The sequence below is a fragment of the Parus major genome, chromosome 6 (assembly GCF_001522545.3).
Source record: "Parus major isolate Abel chromosome 6, Parus_major1.1, whole genome shotgun sequence".
NCBI classification, from domain to species: domain Eukaryota; kingdom Metazoa; phylum Chordata; class Aves; order Passeriformes; family Paridae; genus Parus; species Parus major.
In genome coordinates this window covers 5,611,897-5,624,910 of record NC_031775.1, presented here as the reverse complement: position 1 = coordinate 5,624,910, position 13,014 = coordinate 5,611,897, and the positions used below count along the sequence as shown (strand labels likewise).

The 13,014-nt window shown below is 42.7% G+C and overlaps 1 protein-coding gene across 6 annotated transcripts in view; it reads right to left on the bottom strand.

The window, feature by feature from the left end:
- FAM13C (family with sequence similarity 13 member C) overlaps nt 1-12,783 on the bottom strand; it is a 127,170-nt gene extending 114,387 nt beyond the window's left edge. For 2 of the 6 annotated variants that reach the window (XM_033515478.1, XM_019007254.2), the window contains exons 1-3: nt 3,037-3,552; nt 1,285-1,459; nt 875-1,084 (exon numbers count right to left, since the gene is read on the bottom strand). In XM_033515478.1, the coding sequence (XP_033371369.1) occupies nt 875-1,084; nt 1,285-1,459; nt 3,037-3,066 (415 nt within the window). In that variant the 5' untranslated portion in view covers nt 3,067-3,552. Of the gene's footprint in view, nt 1-874; nt 1,085-1,284; nt 1,460-3,036; nt 3,565-11,136 lie in introns of those variants that run through there. The other 4 variants (XM_033515477.1, XM_015632885.3, XM_015632894.3 and 1 more) reach the window with 4 other exon arrangements.
- Between the last annotated feature and the right edge of the window lie 231 nt (nt 12,784-13,014).

Genomic DNA, 13,014 nt, shown 5'->3' with positions numbered 1-13,014 from the left:
GATTAATGAGAAAAATGGAAAAGGGGATGGGGAGGAAAAAATAATTTTTAAAAAATAACAGCAAGACTGTTCAGGGTAGAAAAAACAAGGTGCTTGCAAAAGCCCCATAGGTCTTTTGACATAGACTTTCACAGTTCATGAAACTGCTTCCCTTCTCTTCCTTTGTAAGGAAACTCCTACATGGGCACTTCGAACAAAAGCAGCCTGTGAAGTAACCCACAAAACCACTTATTTGTATGCAAACACCTGAATTAGTCACCAGTCAAAAATCACAGGGCGGACTGAGAACAGAGCTCAGCCATTACAGGAATGAATGGGGAACCAGGCAATGGACTGCTGGGAGGGCTCATCCTGGCCTTGCATGCTGCTCCACACACTGCTGACCAAGAAGATTATAAGAGGACTGATAAATAAATGCTAACTAAAAATACAGATCTAAACATGAACAATGATGTGCAGAAAAGCCTCCTTTACGAGAGAAGGTTAATTTAAAAACTTCAGCTTGGAAAAGAGAGAAGTGGCTATATAAAGGCACAAGCAGCATTATGGTGGTGATTACATTAAAACTAAAAATATTATCTCAGTAACTAGTATGGTATATAATTTTAAAAAGAAAACATGCAGAAGAGGAGCTTTCTCGAAGAATACAGAATTAGATTGCAGGATTCATTGCCAAAGGAAGGAAGGGAATCCAAAAGACTTAATGTATTTTAAAAATACTGTAGGCAGGTTCATAGATGGATGGTCCCTCCAAAGCAATTAAATATCAGTCTCAGGTTAAGGAAATAAAACTTTGTTTATAGAAGGTGGGATGAACACATTATCTGTCACTGTCAGAGAAAGGACAGAAGCTTGGAAGGTGCCCATTCTGTACCTTGGAAAGTTTTTAGCAAGCCAGAACAAATATTGTCTGGAAAAACAGCCACTGGTAGTTCTTTCAGAAAGAGCTTCAGGAGACTGGCCACAGAATCAACATCTCCATCATTAATAAGGTCTACTTTTTCCCCTTGATTATACTTCTGCCTCAATTCCTTGATTTTATTTGCTGAGCCACCAATTCGAAATACACCAACACGCTCCAGACCTGTGTAAGAAATAAAGAACAGTAAGCAGTGGTTGCTTTACCACATCTTTGTGATGAGAACTGGAGTTCAAAAATCATGAGCTCTTTTCAGAAAATGCAATAATTGTAAATAAGGATTTTTCAGCATTTACAGCTGAAAAGTACAGCTTAAACAAAGAATATCAGTTTCCAGAAGCCAAGCAGGATAAATAAAAACTTACCAAATACCTCCAGGTACTCCACCATCTGTGTCACAAGAGAAGGAACCCCACATTGCTTTGCATCTTGTACGAGGGTTTCCAGAGGAACACCAAATGTGCTTCTTTCTCTGCTGGACTGTAGATCTGGTGAAACCTTATTTGTTGTGTGCCTAACTTGTACAGAGGAGAATGATTTCTGGGGAATAAAAACAAGCAAGTGATAAACAGTGACTGGCTTTTATTATTTTAACCTCTACAAAGGTTAAAATCAAAGATCTACAACTTTGTTAAAATTATTGTGTTCTGTGTAGCATCTTAATACAGATTTTATTTCTACTGTATATTCTTAAAATACTAATATTCTTCTGTAGAGCTGAGACAAGACTTGTGATGGGGTAAACTCCAGTAAAGACCCCTCACCCCTACAGTCAGGGAAGATGGGGCCTTGTGTTGAGGCAGATGCACTGTTCAGAACAGAGAGGGGTCACTGTCCTGCAAAAGAGCCCCGAAAGTCAGGAAAAAGCTGACTCCTTGCTGGTGCACAGCCTTCCAACTCCATTAAATTTGTGAATTTCTACTTAATTCCTGAGGATAAAATATGCAAGATTCATAAAGAAACCAGAATTGGAATTTAAGCAGCAGCCATGGCACAAGTCTCAGAAGGGGTTCCTTTCTACTTAACCAGTTATTCCAAATTTTTTACCCCAAAAAATTATGCAAAAGCATAAGAAATCACAAACAACTTGCACCTTTTGTCCTGTCTGATGAAGGAAGCTGCTTGTTTATCCTATCAGAGAATGGGCTGGAAAGTTTGTGGGTTCTGGGGGGATGCCTGTCTCTGAGGACAGGCGATGGGGGCTCTGTGAGGATGGGGGCTGCCCCAGGTGGGCACAGCTGGCTCTGCAGCCCTACTGGGGTGCTTAAAATATATATATATCTAAATGTATGCTTAGATACATTTAAAATACATATATATTAAATATATATTTAAGAATAATATCCCTCAGGAATATTTAAGGAAAGGGGAAATTCTGCCTGGCACTCTGAAAGGAGACCTGGCTGCCTTGCCCTCTTTCCCACCTCCCCTAAGCCCCTTGCTTGCCTCACAGGCAGGTGCCATTACCCACAGTAATTGCTGCATTTTGACCTCATGTTCCTACCAGGTAATGAGAGCAGAAGTCCAAACCAGGAACACCTGGATTTATCATTTCTGCAATTAGGACAATTTAAACAGTATCTAAAGGGGGATTTTTAATATTTATTTTTTTTGTAATGTTATCTCAACGTATTGTGAAACCAGACTCTTCTTAAATGTTTTTATTACTATGTTTTCAGAAGGAAAAGGGAAAGATTTTCCCATTAATTTGAAGTTGAGCTGCCATAGTGAAACTATGTGTATGTTTTTCACACACACCTGCAGCAAAGCCATGAGCTGGAGCTCCAGGCCAGCCCTGCTACCATGGCAAAAGCACACACAACACTTAAAACACCCCAGCCCATTCTGCTCTTTCACTACATAGGAAAACTTAGACTATGATATTAGTGTTACAGCATGAATAGCTATCTAAAAAGAACAAATACCAGCATGTACCAAACATATTTTACAACATTTTTGTATATAAGCTGCGAGGTGTTACAAAAAGCCTCTAAAATATCTGTGCACTATTACCCTAAATCCCTCCCTTTCCCTTTTTGGATGCAGACTATCAGCCTTCTCAGAAAGGAGGAAGGGTGTGAGAAAGGACCGAAGAAGCCAGATTTAAGTTCACTTACGCAAATGGAAAGGGAGGCGCCTGCTCCCATGTCAGACTGCAGCAGAGTGCCAGTATTTCAGCTGTGCTGCTCACAAGACACCATCACCTTTCTTCCCCTCCACAGAGCCATGAAGCCTGGCCAAAGCTAACTGCAGCCATTGGGCTGTTCCCCTACAATTAAATTATCATAGTATAATTGCTAGGCATCATCTTAATCAGCAGTTTCCCTCCAGAGTTGGTGGAAGGTAGAAATTAACTCCTAGTAAAAGTGCAGCCAGCACTGCACTTCCCTCTGGACGCACCTAGCACAAGCTGAGGGCTGTGTTACCAGCAGCTGTTTCCATGGCACCTACACACAATGCCACAGCTTCCCAGGCCATGCTGATCCTGGGCCTGATATTTACTTTTGAGTAGGTTTTTACACTGCAGGTTTGCAGATATTCTTATTGCTTGCTGTCCCTCCTGCCTCCTACAACAGCAAGGAAAACACTATGAGGTGGCCCTCTGTGTACATGTTATACCTACTTGTTTATACAACATGTACACAATCATTTTAGCCAATACATGGGCAAGGACCCATCCAGTTTTTAAAATATGAAGATGCAATTAAGCCCAACATGCTTTATAATTGCTTCAGATATAAAGCCTGTCCTGGGAAATAAGTCATAAAGAAGTAACACTACAGTAGAATGGAATTGGGGGGAGGTTTTTAACACAAACTTAGTAAGCAAAATAAGGCAAAGAACTGTAGAGATGCTGAGTCATCTCTACAGTGACATTCCAGTGACCCCTTGGTGGATCACTGGAAAAGCAGGAGAAAAAGAAAAGCAGCACCACACTGGTACAGCACAGATAGCAGAGATGGTTCCCTCTTCCTTAGCAGAAGGAATACCACTTAAAAACTAGTGCAGAATTTTAGCCCTCTCCACAAGACCCCACAACGAGGTCTGAATAACACTATTGAGTAGAGCTTTCTTCCCCTACCTATGGACCTAGCCCCAGAAAAATCTACATCCACCCCACAGGCTCAGCCTGGCCTGTCTCTGCACACGAGCTCCACCTGCACCCATCACCACAGCTGTGGCCATTTAGCCTGTTAAAAATGCTGTGCCCATCACCACAGCAGCGGCTGCTCAGCCTGTTCAAGCTGCTGGGGCTGAAGGTGCTGTCCCCCCAACACTGCTAAAAAGAGGGAGGGAAGTGTGCTGGCCCTCTCACAGCGGTGTTCTGTGCTCGTGGCTGAGGGTACGGGCAGCGTTTTGCTGTGACATCCCCTCCCTGGGACATTCAAATCCTCTTTTCTCCAGCCCCCATGTGCAGAACTCCCTTTATCGCAGTGTTTGAGAGGCAGCTGGAGCACAAGCAGCTCCCCCACCTTTGCTGGCTCCTTTTGGGACAGACAAAAGGACGGCTCTTTTGTCTGGTTAGGGTCAGACAAATCACAAATCAAGTGGGCCTGCAGCAATCTGCACTCTGCAGAGAAACACATCGCAAAAAGGCAAGAACTACAAAATTAGAACAAAGAATTTTCTACTCTAACTCTGCTCCCGTCCCACTGCACATTTTTCTCTTCCATCTTACTAGATGCCACAGCAGTGACCCTGCTGACATGTCACTCCCTCCCACTCCGGCTTCAGCTGAACGTGTGAACTGTAGGCAAATACCTTTCAAAGCAGCAAATTCTCCACCTGAGCAGCAAACATAATTTTTATCTGTTGATTAATGACAAGGCAGTAGTCACTGCAATCAGCCTCTTGGTCGCGACTGCTCCTCTAACTTCGATTATTGAAGAATTTGCTTTCAAGTCCTGCCTGCGAGCTGCGGCCAGGCTGAGGGAAGCTGCTGACACCCCCGCTCCCGGGAAGGCCGCAGCAGCTAGAGGGCACACGAGGCTTGCCAGAGAGGTGGTCCTGCGAGCCCCGCTGCGGACACGGCAAGGAGCCCCAGGCCCTGGGCAGGGTTTTCCTTTCCTACCGAACAGCACGGGCCGGAGGGATGATTCCTCCTCGCATCGCAGTTGTACAAAGAGCAGGAGGCTGCAGGCAGCACAAATTAAACATGTAACTGCTCATACTGTGTAGCTGAAATTCCAGCGCTTCCTTTACAACCTCTGGATCAAAGTCATCCCCTGCAGGACTTCAGACGTATGAAAAGGATGTGTGGTGCTTTGAGAAGCCACCCTGACTTCAAGAGCCACATCTAAATTAAAACCAAAGCTTTTGGTCTCCCTGCACCCTGCCTCCCAGGGGAAGGGTTGTGAGGAAAGGCAGTGCCCCAGCCTGGGTGTGTGAGGGGCTGGACGAGCACCAGGGGCTGCCTTTGTACTCTCCACACTGGGGCCGTGGCCTCCAGCTGCTGAATGGGCTACTTGTGGGGGTTTCTGATGCTTCAAAAAGATAGAGAAAGGATAAACACAAAAGGAAAACAGAAAAGTTTAGTTTTACTCCTTAGAAAACCCGTTTTTTACAGCAGCATTAGGAACAGCAGGATCCCTGTGAGAGAGGGCAGAGGTAAATCCACTCTTGGCAGCAGTAAAAAACAATAGCAGCAAGAAAAATAATTAACTGAGGTTTCATGGTTCATTGAAGTTTCCCTTCAAAGCTACAAGCAGCCTGCTCTGCTAACTTGGTGATCTGTGTCTTAGCTTTAGGAGCCTCCAAACATCCAGCCAAGGAGGAAAGAAAGGCCTTGCTGGTGGGCAAGAGCCGAGCAGGGAGTGCATACCCACAGGGATGTGATGTGGGTAGTCCTCTGTTGCTCACATCCAGCTGGAGAGGCTCTGGTGGCTCTGGATTAGAGGCAAACAGCTCTGCTGATGCCAGCTGCAGGCTTTGAGAAGGCACTGTCATACTATGATACATCAGTTGCACCACCACAGCCTTGAGAACCCTGGGGAGCTAAGCCCATAAAAGCATCCCTGAATTATCACGAAAAACAGTCAGGGCTGATGCACACAGCTGAGATTCCATCAGACAAACCTGTATTACTGGCTTTCAAAACAGGTTTTCATCTCACACACAGCATTTGTACATTTTATACCAATTCATCATGAGCCAGTCTAAACAATAAACTTAGTAAATTCTAAAAATTTGCACATTTTATAGTATATGGACCTGATAGATAAACCATAGGGTTTCTCAAGCAAAAGGAAAAAATGGAATTAAGAGCTACGACCAAGACAGAAGTAGACATGGAAAAATGCATATCATATTAGGTAATCATTGGAAAAAAATGAAACATCTCTCTCTCTTGATTATTACAGTATCAGTATAAGTTTTCCTACATTCTAGCTGGTAAAAGTCATAGCACAGACATAAGGACTGGTTGCCACATATCCTTCATCACAACAATCTGATTGCCAACCAGGCCTACTCGCCAAGTTAAATTATCAGCAAGGAAGAGTTGCTGTCCTAACAAGAAAGCTGCTCTCCCCTGCTGCTACTTGCATGGCTTTTCGCTGTGCCTATGGGAAAAGCACACAGGCCACACCACCTCCTGCCAGGCAAGCCCTTGTCAGCCCAGCAGGGTCCCCTCTAACTTGATTTCTGCTCACAGCTGCTCAGGGGTCTTCTCTGGAAGGGGATGCCCTAGGATAGAGATGGATATGTCTGCACACAGGAGCTGCCTCTTCTCCATCAGCCAGGCACACACGAGTCCAGAGCTGTGCCTGAGCAGATACCCCTGAGTCACGGCAAGGCTCCTTCCTACTGTAGACACAGCACCTGGCAGGTTTGGAGCTGCTTCTCTCTATCTGAGCCCATCTCTGGCAAGGGATGTGTTGGTGTCCTGAGGTGGCTCAGCTGAGCCTGTTTCCAGGCAGCTGAATTACAGGCATGTGGAGAACTGCCCAATGAAACAGTGGGAGGCAAATGCTCCAACTGCTTTCTGGCTCTTTTTTTACCTTTTTTTTTTTCTTTTCTTTTTTCTTTTTATTTTTTTTTTTTTCCCAGCCCACTAAACCTTCTAGTATCATCTTTCTTTTAAAGGCTTTTGAAAAGCCTTCAGAAAGCTGCACAATTCCTTGGCACCTTTGTGGAACTGAAAGTGACTGGCAGGCAACAGATCAATAATTGTCAATATTCCTCCCTTGGAGTGAAATGGCATTAAGGTTCTTTTGGAGCCTGCCTCTCTCTGCTTCCTGTTTTGAATTTCATTTTTTTCCTCTAATCTCCACCTGGCACTTAAACCTCTTCATTTTCTTGATGCTGTTCCAGGGAAAACAAGTCAGCATTCAAAATGCAGTATTGCTTCATTATCTAAATGCCATTGTTGCTAAAGAGCAGAACACCAGCAAAAATAGCCACAAGCTGAAAACTATTGTAATGAAGCAGGCAGAGCTCTTTTTCAGGCCCTACAAATTATTTAAAGTCTGTATTTCTATTATATTTCAGTGTATATCACGAAATTGGCCAATTCCAGGTTTATTTCTCCAAGAAACCAAAAGATGTAAAGAAAAACACAAAGGAACACAGAATTTTTGCAGTCATAGTTTGTTCCCTGTCTGCTCATTTTCAAAGGGAATTTGAAATGTTGGATTAGTATCAGGAAAAGTTGCAAGTACCAGGCCAGTTTTTGCATCCCAAATCATCCTCCAGAAAGACAGACCTCCCATGAGGCTCCATCCACAAACTGCTGCTGGTTTCTGACAGCTTCCCACAGCTGAAGAGAAACTCAGCTTCCAGCTTCAGCTCCAGACAGCTCATGGTGCATTAATCTCTTGCCGAAGCAATTATCTCTGGCACCATACGCTACTATTTCTCATAAATAATACAGTTTCAACACAAAAATGCCTATTTGAAGAGCTATAAAGAAGTAAGACAGGATTAGTCCTTGCCTCCTCTCTGCCTCTAAGCTTGCACAATGCCTGAGGTAGGGATAAGAAAAAAAAAATTTAAAAAAAAGAAAAAGGAGGGGTACACTAAGTAGAGGCTTCAGCATCCTCTTGCACCATGGACACTGTCCTAGCCCATGTAAAAGCCAGGCAGAGGCAGTTTTTCATTTCTATTTCTCCAATGGCATAGAACCCCTCCTTACTGGTTCATTTCAAAAGAGTTGCTCCTGTTATGTTCAATAAGCTCTGCTTTATGCCATCTTGTAATACTAATTCTTGAACAAAATTTGAGAAAACTCAAAAGAAGACCCTCAAAGTGCACACCTTCCCCCAGAGGGACTTAGATGGCAGCAGCATCTCCATCAAATTTTCCAGTTTCAGATATGCTGAAACCCTATTTGGAGTTATTCAGTCAGCCATATGAAAACTCAGGTCTCTGTTTCTAAAGCAACAAGGTAATGATCTGCTCAGTGGGAATTTCTTCTTTCCATCTCTCTCTTCCAGGATTCTTTTTGGTACCTAAAATTTATACACCCAGAAGAGTGACTTCTTAATTGTTTCATATCATGAATACACCAGGGAAGCACCAGTCTGTCAAATCTAGTCTCACAAATATATTTTTGTTCTCTACTTCTTCACAGCACCTCCACATGACTCTGCTTAACTTGAAGCAAATGTTACTTCATCAAGCATTTTTCTGATCTCTTGCACAACCTCATGCAAAGCATTTATTGTAATTCACAGAATCTGAGAAAGACATGCCAGATGATTTCAGTTATCCAAACTGGGGAGGATGGTCCCCTAAGTAATGCAAAGCAGGCACACAGCCACTCCAACCCAGGTATATTTTAATTAAAAAGTAAAGTAATTTGATTCCAACAGAAGACTGTGTGCCCTAATCCAACCTGATATGCATGTCATATATCAAAAATTTAAACATATAACCACAAAACCCCACATAATTTAGATACAATCTGTAAATATTGAGTTGGTCAGAGCACTGGCCATTTACAGAACAGGGGGTGTAGGTATTCATCTTGTTACTCAGCTGCATCTAGTCTTTAATCACTGGAAACATGTTGACTTTTCAACATGAGCTGTGTGTGACATGGGAAAGAAGGGAAGAGGTTAGACAGATAATTTTGGAGTCTGCAATGAGAGAAACAAAAGAGGAAAATACATTAATTTGAATTAAGTGAAATTGAGTTTGGCAGTCTAACTGACCAGGTAAGATTAAGGCTGGAGCCAAAGGCAGAGGAGAAAAGCATTTGCTGCAGTCACACTGCTAGGGACCATGACTGCAAAGGCAGCTCAGACAGGAATTGCCCCGAGCTCCTTCCCAGCCATGCAGCACAGTACAGCATGTTGTGCCAGCAGTCACACCTGAGCTCACACCACAGAAACACCCAGCTGATCTTTGGTAAAATAAAAGAAAAAAGCATCTGCAGAGGTTGTGTGAGTGCATTTACAGCAACGCACCCACAAGGATGCAGTTGGATGCCTTAAGCAAGCAGTTTGACTTGCAGAAAACACAAAACTATGGCCTGGAAAACCACCATACCTAATCCCTGTACAGCAGCACGGGGTCTCAGTCAGGAACAGGTGCAGGGCTGCTCCCCTGAGGCCTCCTGAGGCACTCAGTAAACACCTGAGCATTCCATGATGTTCCTTTTTGCACACTAAGTGAACAGACTGGTGAGGGCTTCGTGCTCAGCCCCACAGTCCAGCCATGTGTTCTCCTCCTCCTCACAAAACTGCAGCAAACACAGCACAACACCTGCACCTGACATTAGTGACCCAAAGAGAAGAAAGCAAAGCAGGGACACCACAGAGCTGCAGGTTCTGTCCTGTCTCAGCTCTTCCTCAAACACATGCACAAGGCTCCCTTTCCTCAGTGGATGAAACCTTGAGCATCTGCAGGCAGAGTACAGGCACCAGTCATTTTTTATTCTCTTTATATAGCTCTAGTCAAGAATTTCATCAAGTTGCTCATTTCAGACATCTGGGCCTCTAGATCCTGAAAACATGAAATGACACTAGGGCTAATAAAGTCTGCTTGGACTGATGTGATTATTTAATACTAATGGAAAAAACCCAAGCAAGTACTCCAAACATTGAACTCATAGCTAAAGCTGAGCAAGAGAGTTGTAAGAAGCTGTGGACACACTACAGAAAACTAACATAAGATGCTGTCACAGAAAATGTGAGGACATACAAGAAAGGAGTCAAGCCTTCGCCACAGAGCCATGAAAGTGAGAAACCAGGAACAGCAGCTGTGCTGAGAAAATTCATTACCTGATACAGCACAGTTCAAATTGAGCATATGTGTATAACCTCAGAACTGTTTTGGTTCTTTAAAAGCCAACATTTAAAAAAACAAATAGCTTTAAAAAAAAAAAATCTAAATGGATTTTGGTAATCAGAGAGCATATTGACACATCTCTAAACACTGTTTTTTGTATGAAGACTGACAAGTCTTTAACTTGGCTCTTCAACTTAATTGAGTCTACAGCAAGACATCACTGAAATGAGTCCTCTGAGTTTGAGTAATTCTGTTTCACAAGAATCAATTTTTTCTGCTTTCTGTCCTGTTCAACTGGATTTCTGTATTATTTCTATTTTTGGCATTTTTTATCCAGCTGATACCATGCTCAGCCCAACATATTCACCCTATGTATATGTGAAAGGTCCTCCTGAATGACCAGAAGTGAAATATCTCTCCATTAAAAAAAAATACCTCCATGTCAGTTTAATGCTATGCAAACATCTCCATCAATTTTTATAGCCCTTACTCAGCACATTGTTCAATGTCAGTGCTGGATGCAGGAATCCAGGATCAGCATGATGTAGACAAATTAACAGCTACCAAAGGAATGTAACCTCTTCTTGCAGCTAATGATAAAGCCCATCAATTCAGCAAGGCACAGAGTACACTTTAAATCTAGTAATATTTCACACTTTCATTTGTCTTGTGTTTCAGCAACTACAATAAACTTTCATAGGATCTGCAAATAAGAATATAAATATTCTATTAATGACTGACTCCACGGTAACTGAATAATTTATGCAAAAAACAATAAATTTTTCTTGTACAATAAAGAGTAATTACTTAAGCATCTCATTCCATCTGTTCCAGATCTGTTTGTCAGTGACTATAAAACACAGGACAATCCAGAATTCTACATGACAAAACTGTTTACCTACATCTACCACCTTTACCCACCCCTCCCACTGTCAATGTTGATGACCTGTTTTCAAGCAAATAAGGCATAGATTATCACATTGTACCTGTCCTTCCATCTTCTAAAAAACATTTGAACCTATGGGCTCATGATTTGAATGAAGCATGAAAACAGAAGGAAAGGCTCTCAGATAAAATGTAAGTTGCAGCATCTCTGGAAATAGCTTCCTCTGGAAAGGAACCCTGCAAAACTAGAAAAGTAAAATTCAAAACATTAAAATCTTGGTTCTTGTTTACCGATTAAAGACAACATTAATAAAATCATAGTGCTCAGCTGGCTGGGGCAAGGTGTCCTAGCCCATATTGCTTGCAGAAGCAAATAAAATTCATCAACAGTCAGGGCTCTTTCCTCACTGCTGGGTAGGGTTACATCAGGAAACTGTTACAGATCACTAGTCATATTTCCACACATATCAGGCTGCCTAATAATAGACTCCATTTCCATTGCAAGAGTGTGCTACATACCACCTAATCATTTGCATTAATTTCAGCTGAGTTTTTTCAGACTGGCTAATGTAACATCAGTTTCATATTTAAAGAACTTAGAATGTATTGTTGGCAGGAAATGAGCTTTTAAAAGATGAATCTGAAGGCATACATGTCCTGATCATACCCAGGATATCCCCACAGTTTCTTTAAGATGTGTAAAACATGGTATTACTTTCATATATACATGGTGAAATATAACTACAGCCATCATAAGAGCACATAAAATGGGTGCAAATCCACATCAGATACCCAGGACTCCAATTTAGGACTGCAGTTGCATTTATGACTATCCAGAATACTCAATATTCTTTTCAAATGTGCTGAATAAGCAATCCAGGAAGAAAACCCACACAATAGTTATACTCAGTTGACAAATGGAAGGGAAAAAAGATAGAGACGCAAACTAACTGCATCTTTGTCATGTTTTAAAACAAACATAAGTGAATCCCAGAAAGTCAGCAAAAACTGTTTGAAGCCAAGCTGGATTTTCCTGCCTTGGACCAGGTGAGAGAACATTACTTGCATGTAGGTCTGCCCCACTTAGATGTTGCATCCCTCTTGCTTAATGAGGTGTGCAAACACAGTAACTCTGTGCACAGCACTTCGACAATACAGGTTGCTCATTATATTCCTGGTTTTTATCTTGAGAATTATTAATGAGCCAGAATCATATTAGACATTTGAAACCCATAGCACAGCTGAAAACTACTTGGGCATTTGCAGGCAGCCATGCAGGATGTAGCTCAGGATTCAGAACTTCCACCTCACCCAAGCCTTGCAACATGTTCCACTAAAGGTCAAATCTATAGCAAGAAGCCAAAATGCATAGGACATGCCAGCCATGGATAGATTTCTGTCACTGCTGTGCAGGACAACCAGACACAACCTTGGCATGAGAGCAGCCCTATAAGCAAAAGCCATTGCACAGGGCACACAGGGCAGTGCAGAGCCAGCCGAGTCACTCTGCCTTGGCTGGAGCACCTGCCTGGTTCAGGAAAGGCTTCATCATCACACAGTGCTCCCCCCAATCATGCCAGAAAAACGCAATGCACACAGGGGTAGTCTGTAGCTAGAGAGGCAAGAGGTTTCAAGGGCTCTCTCTTCACTGGCTTGTTTGGTGTTCAAGTGTTGCAAGTCTTTCCCCATCAGCTTTCTCTGAACCTCTCCTGCTAACCCTTCTCCATGTGTTTTTTTTTGCTCTCCATTGCCAACTTTTCTCCTTGCTATATTCATTCCAAAAAAGGTCAGCAGAGATGACATTGCTGTCAAATTTTCCCTTTTTAATCAGGTCTACCTTTTTAAAAGCCCTACTATTAAGCTTTCTGCAGCAGCTTCAATCTTCTGAGCTGTGGCTGTGTAACAAGAGGCCCCCAGGACCACCAGACTATGGGTGCCTCACTTAGAAACATTCACCTGTGGGCTTCAGTGAGGATCTC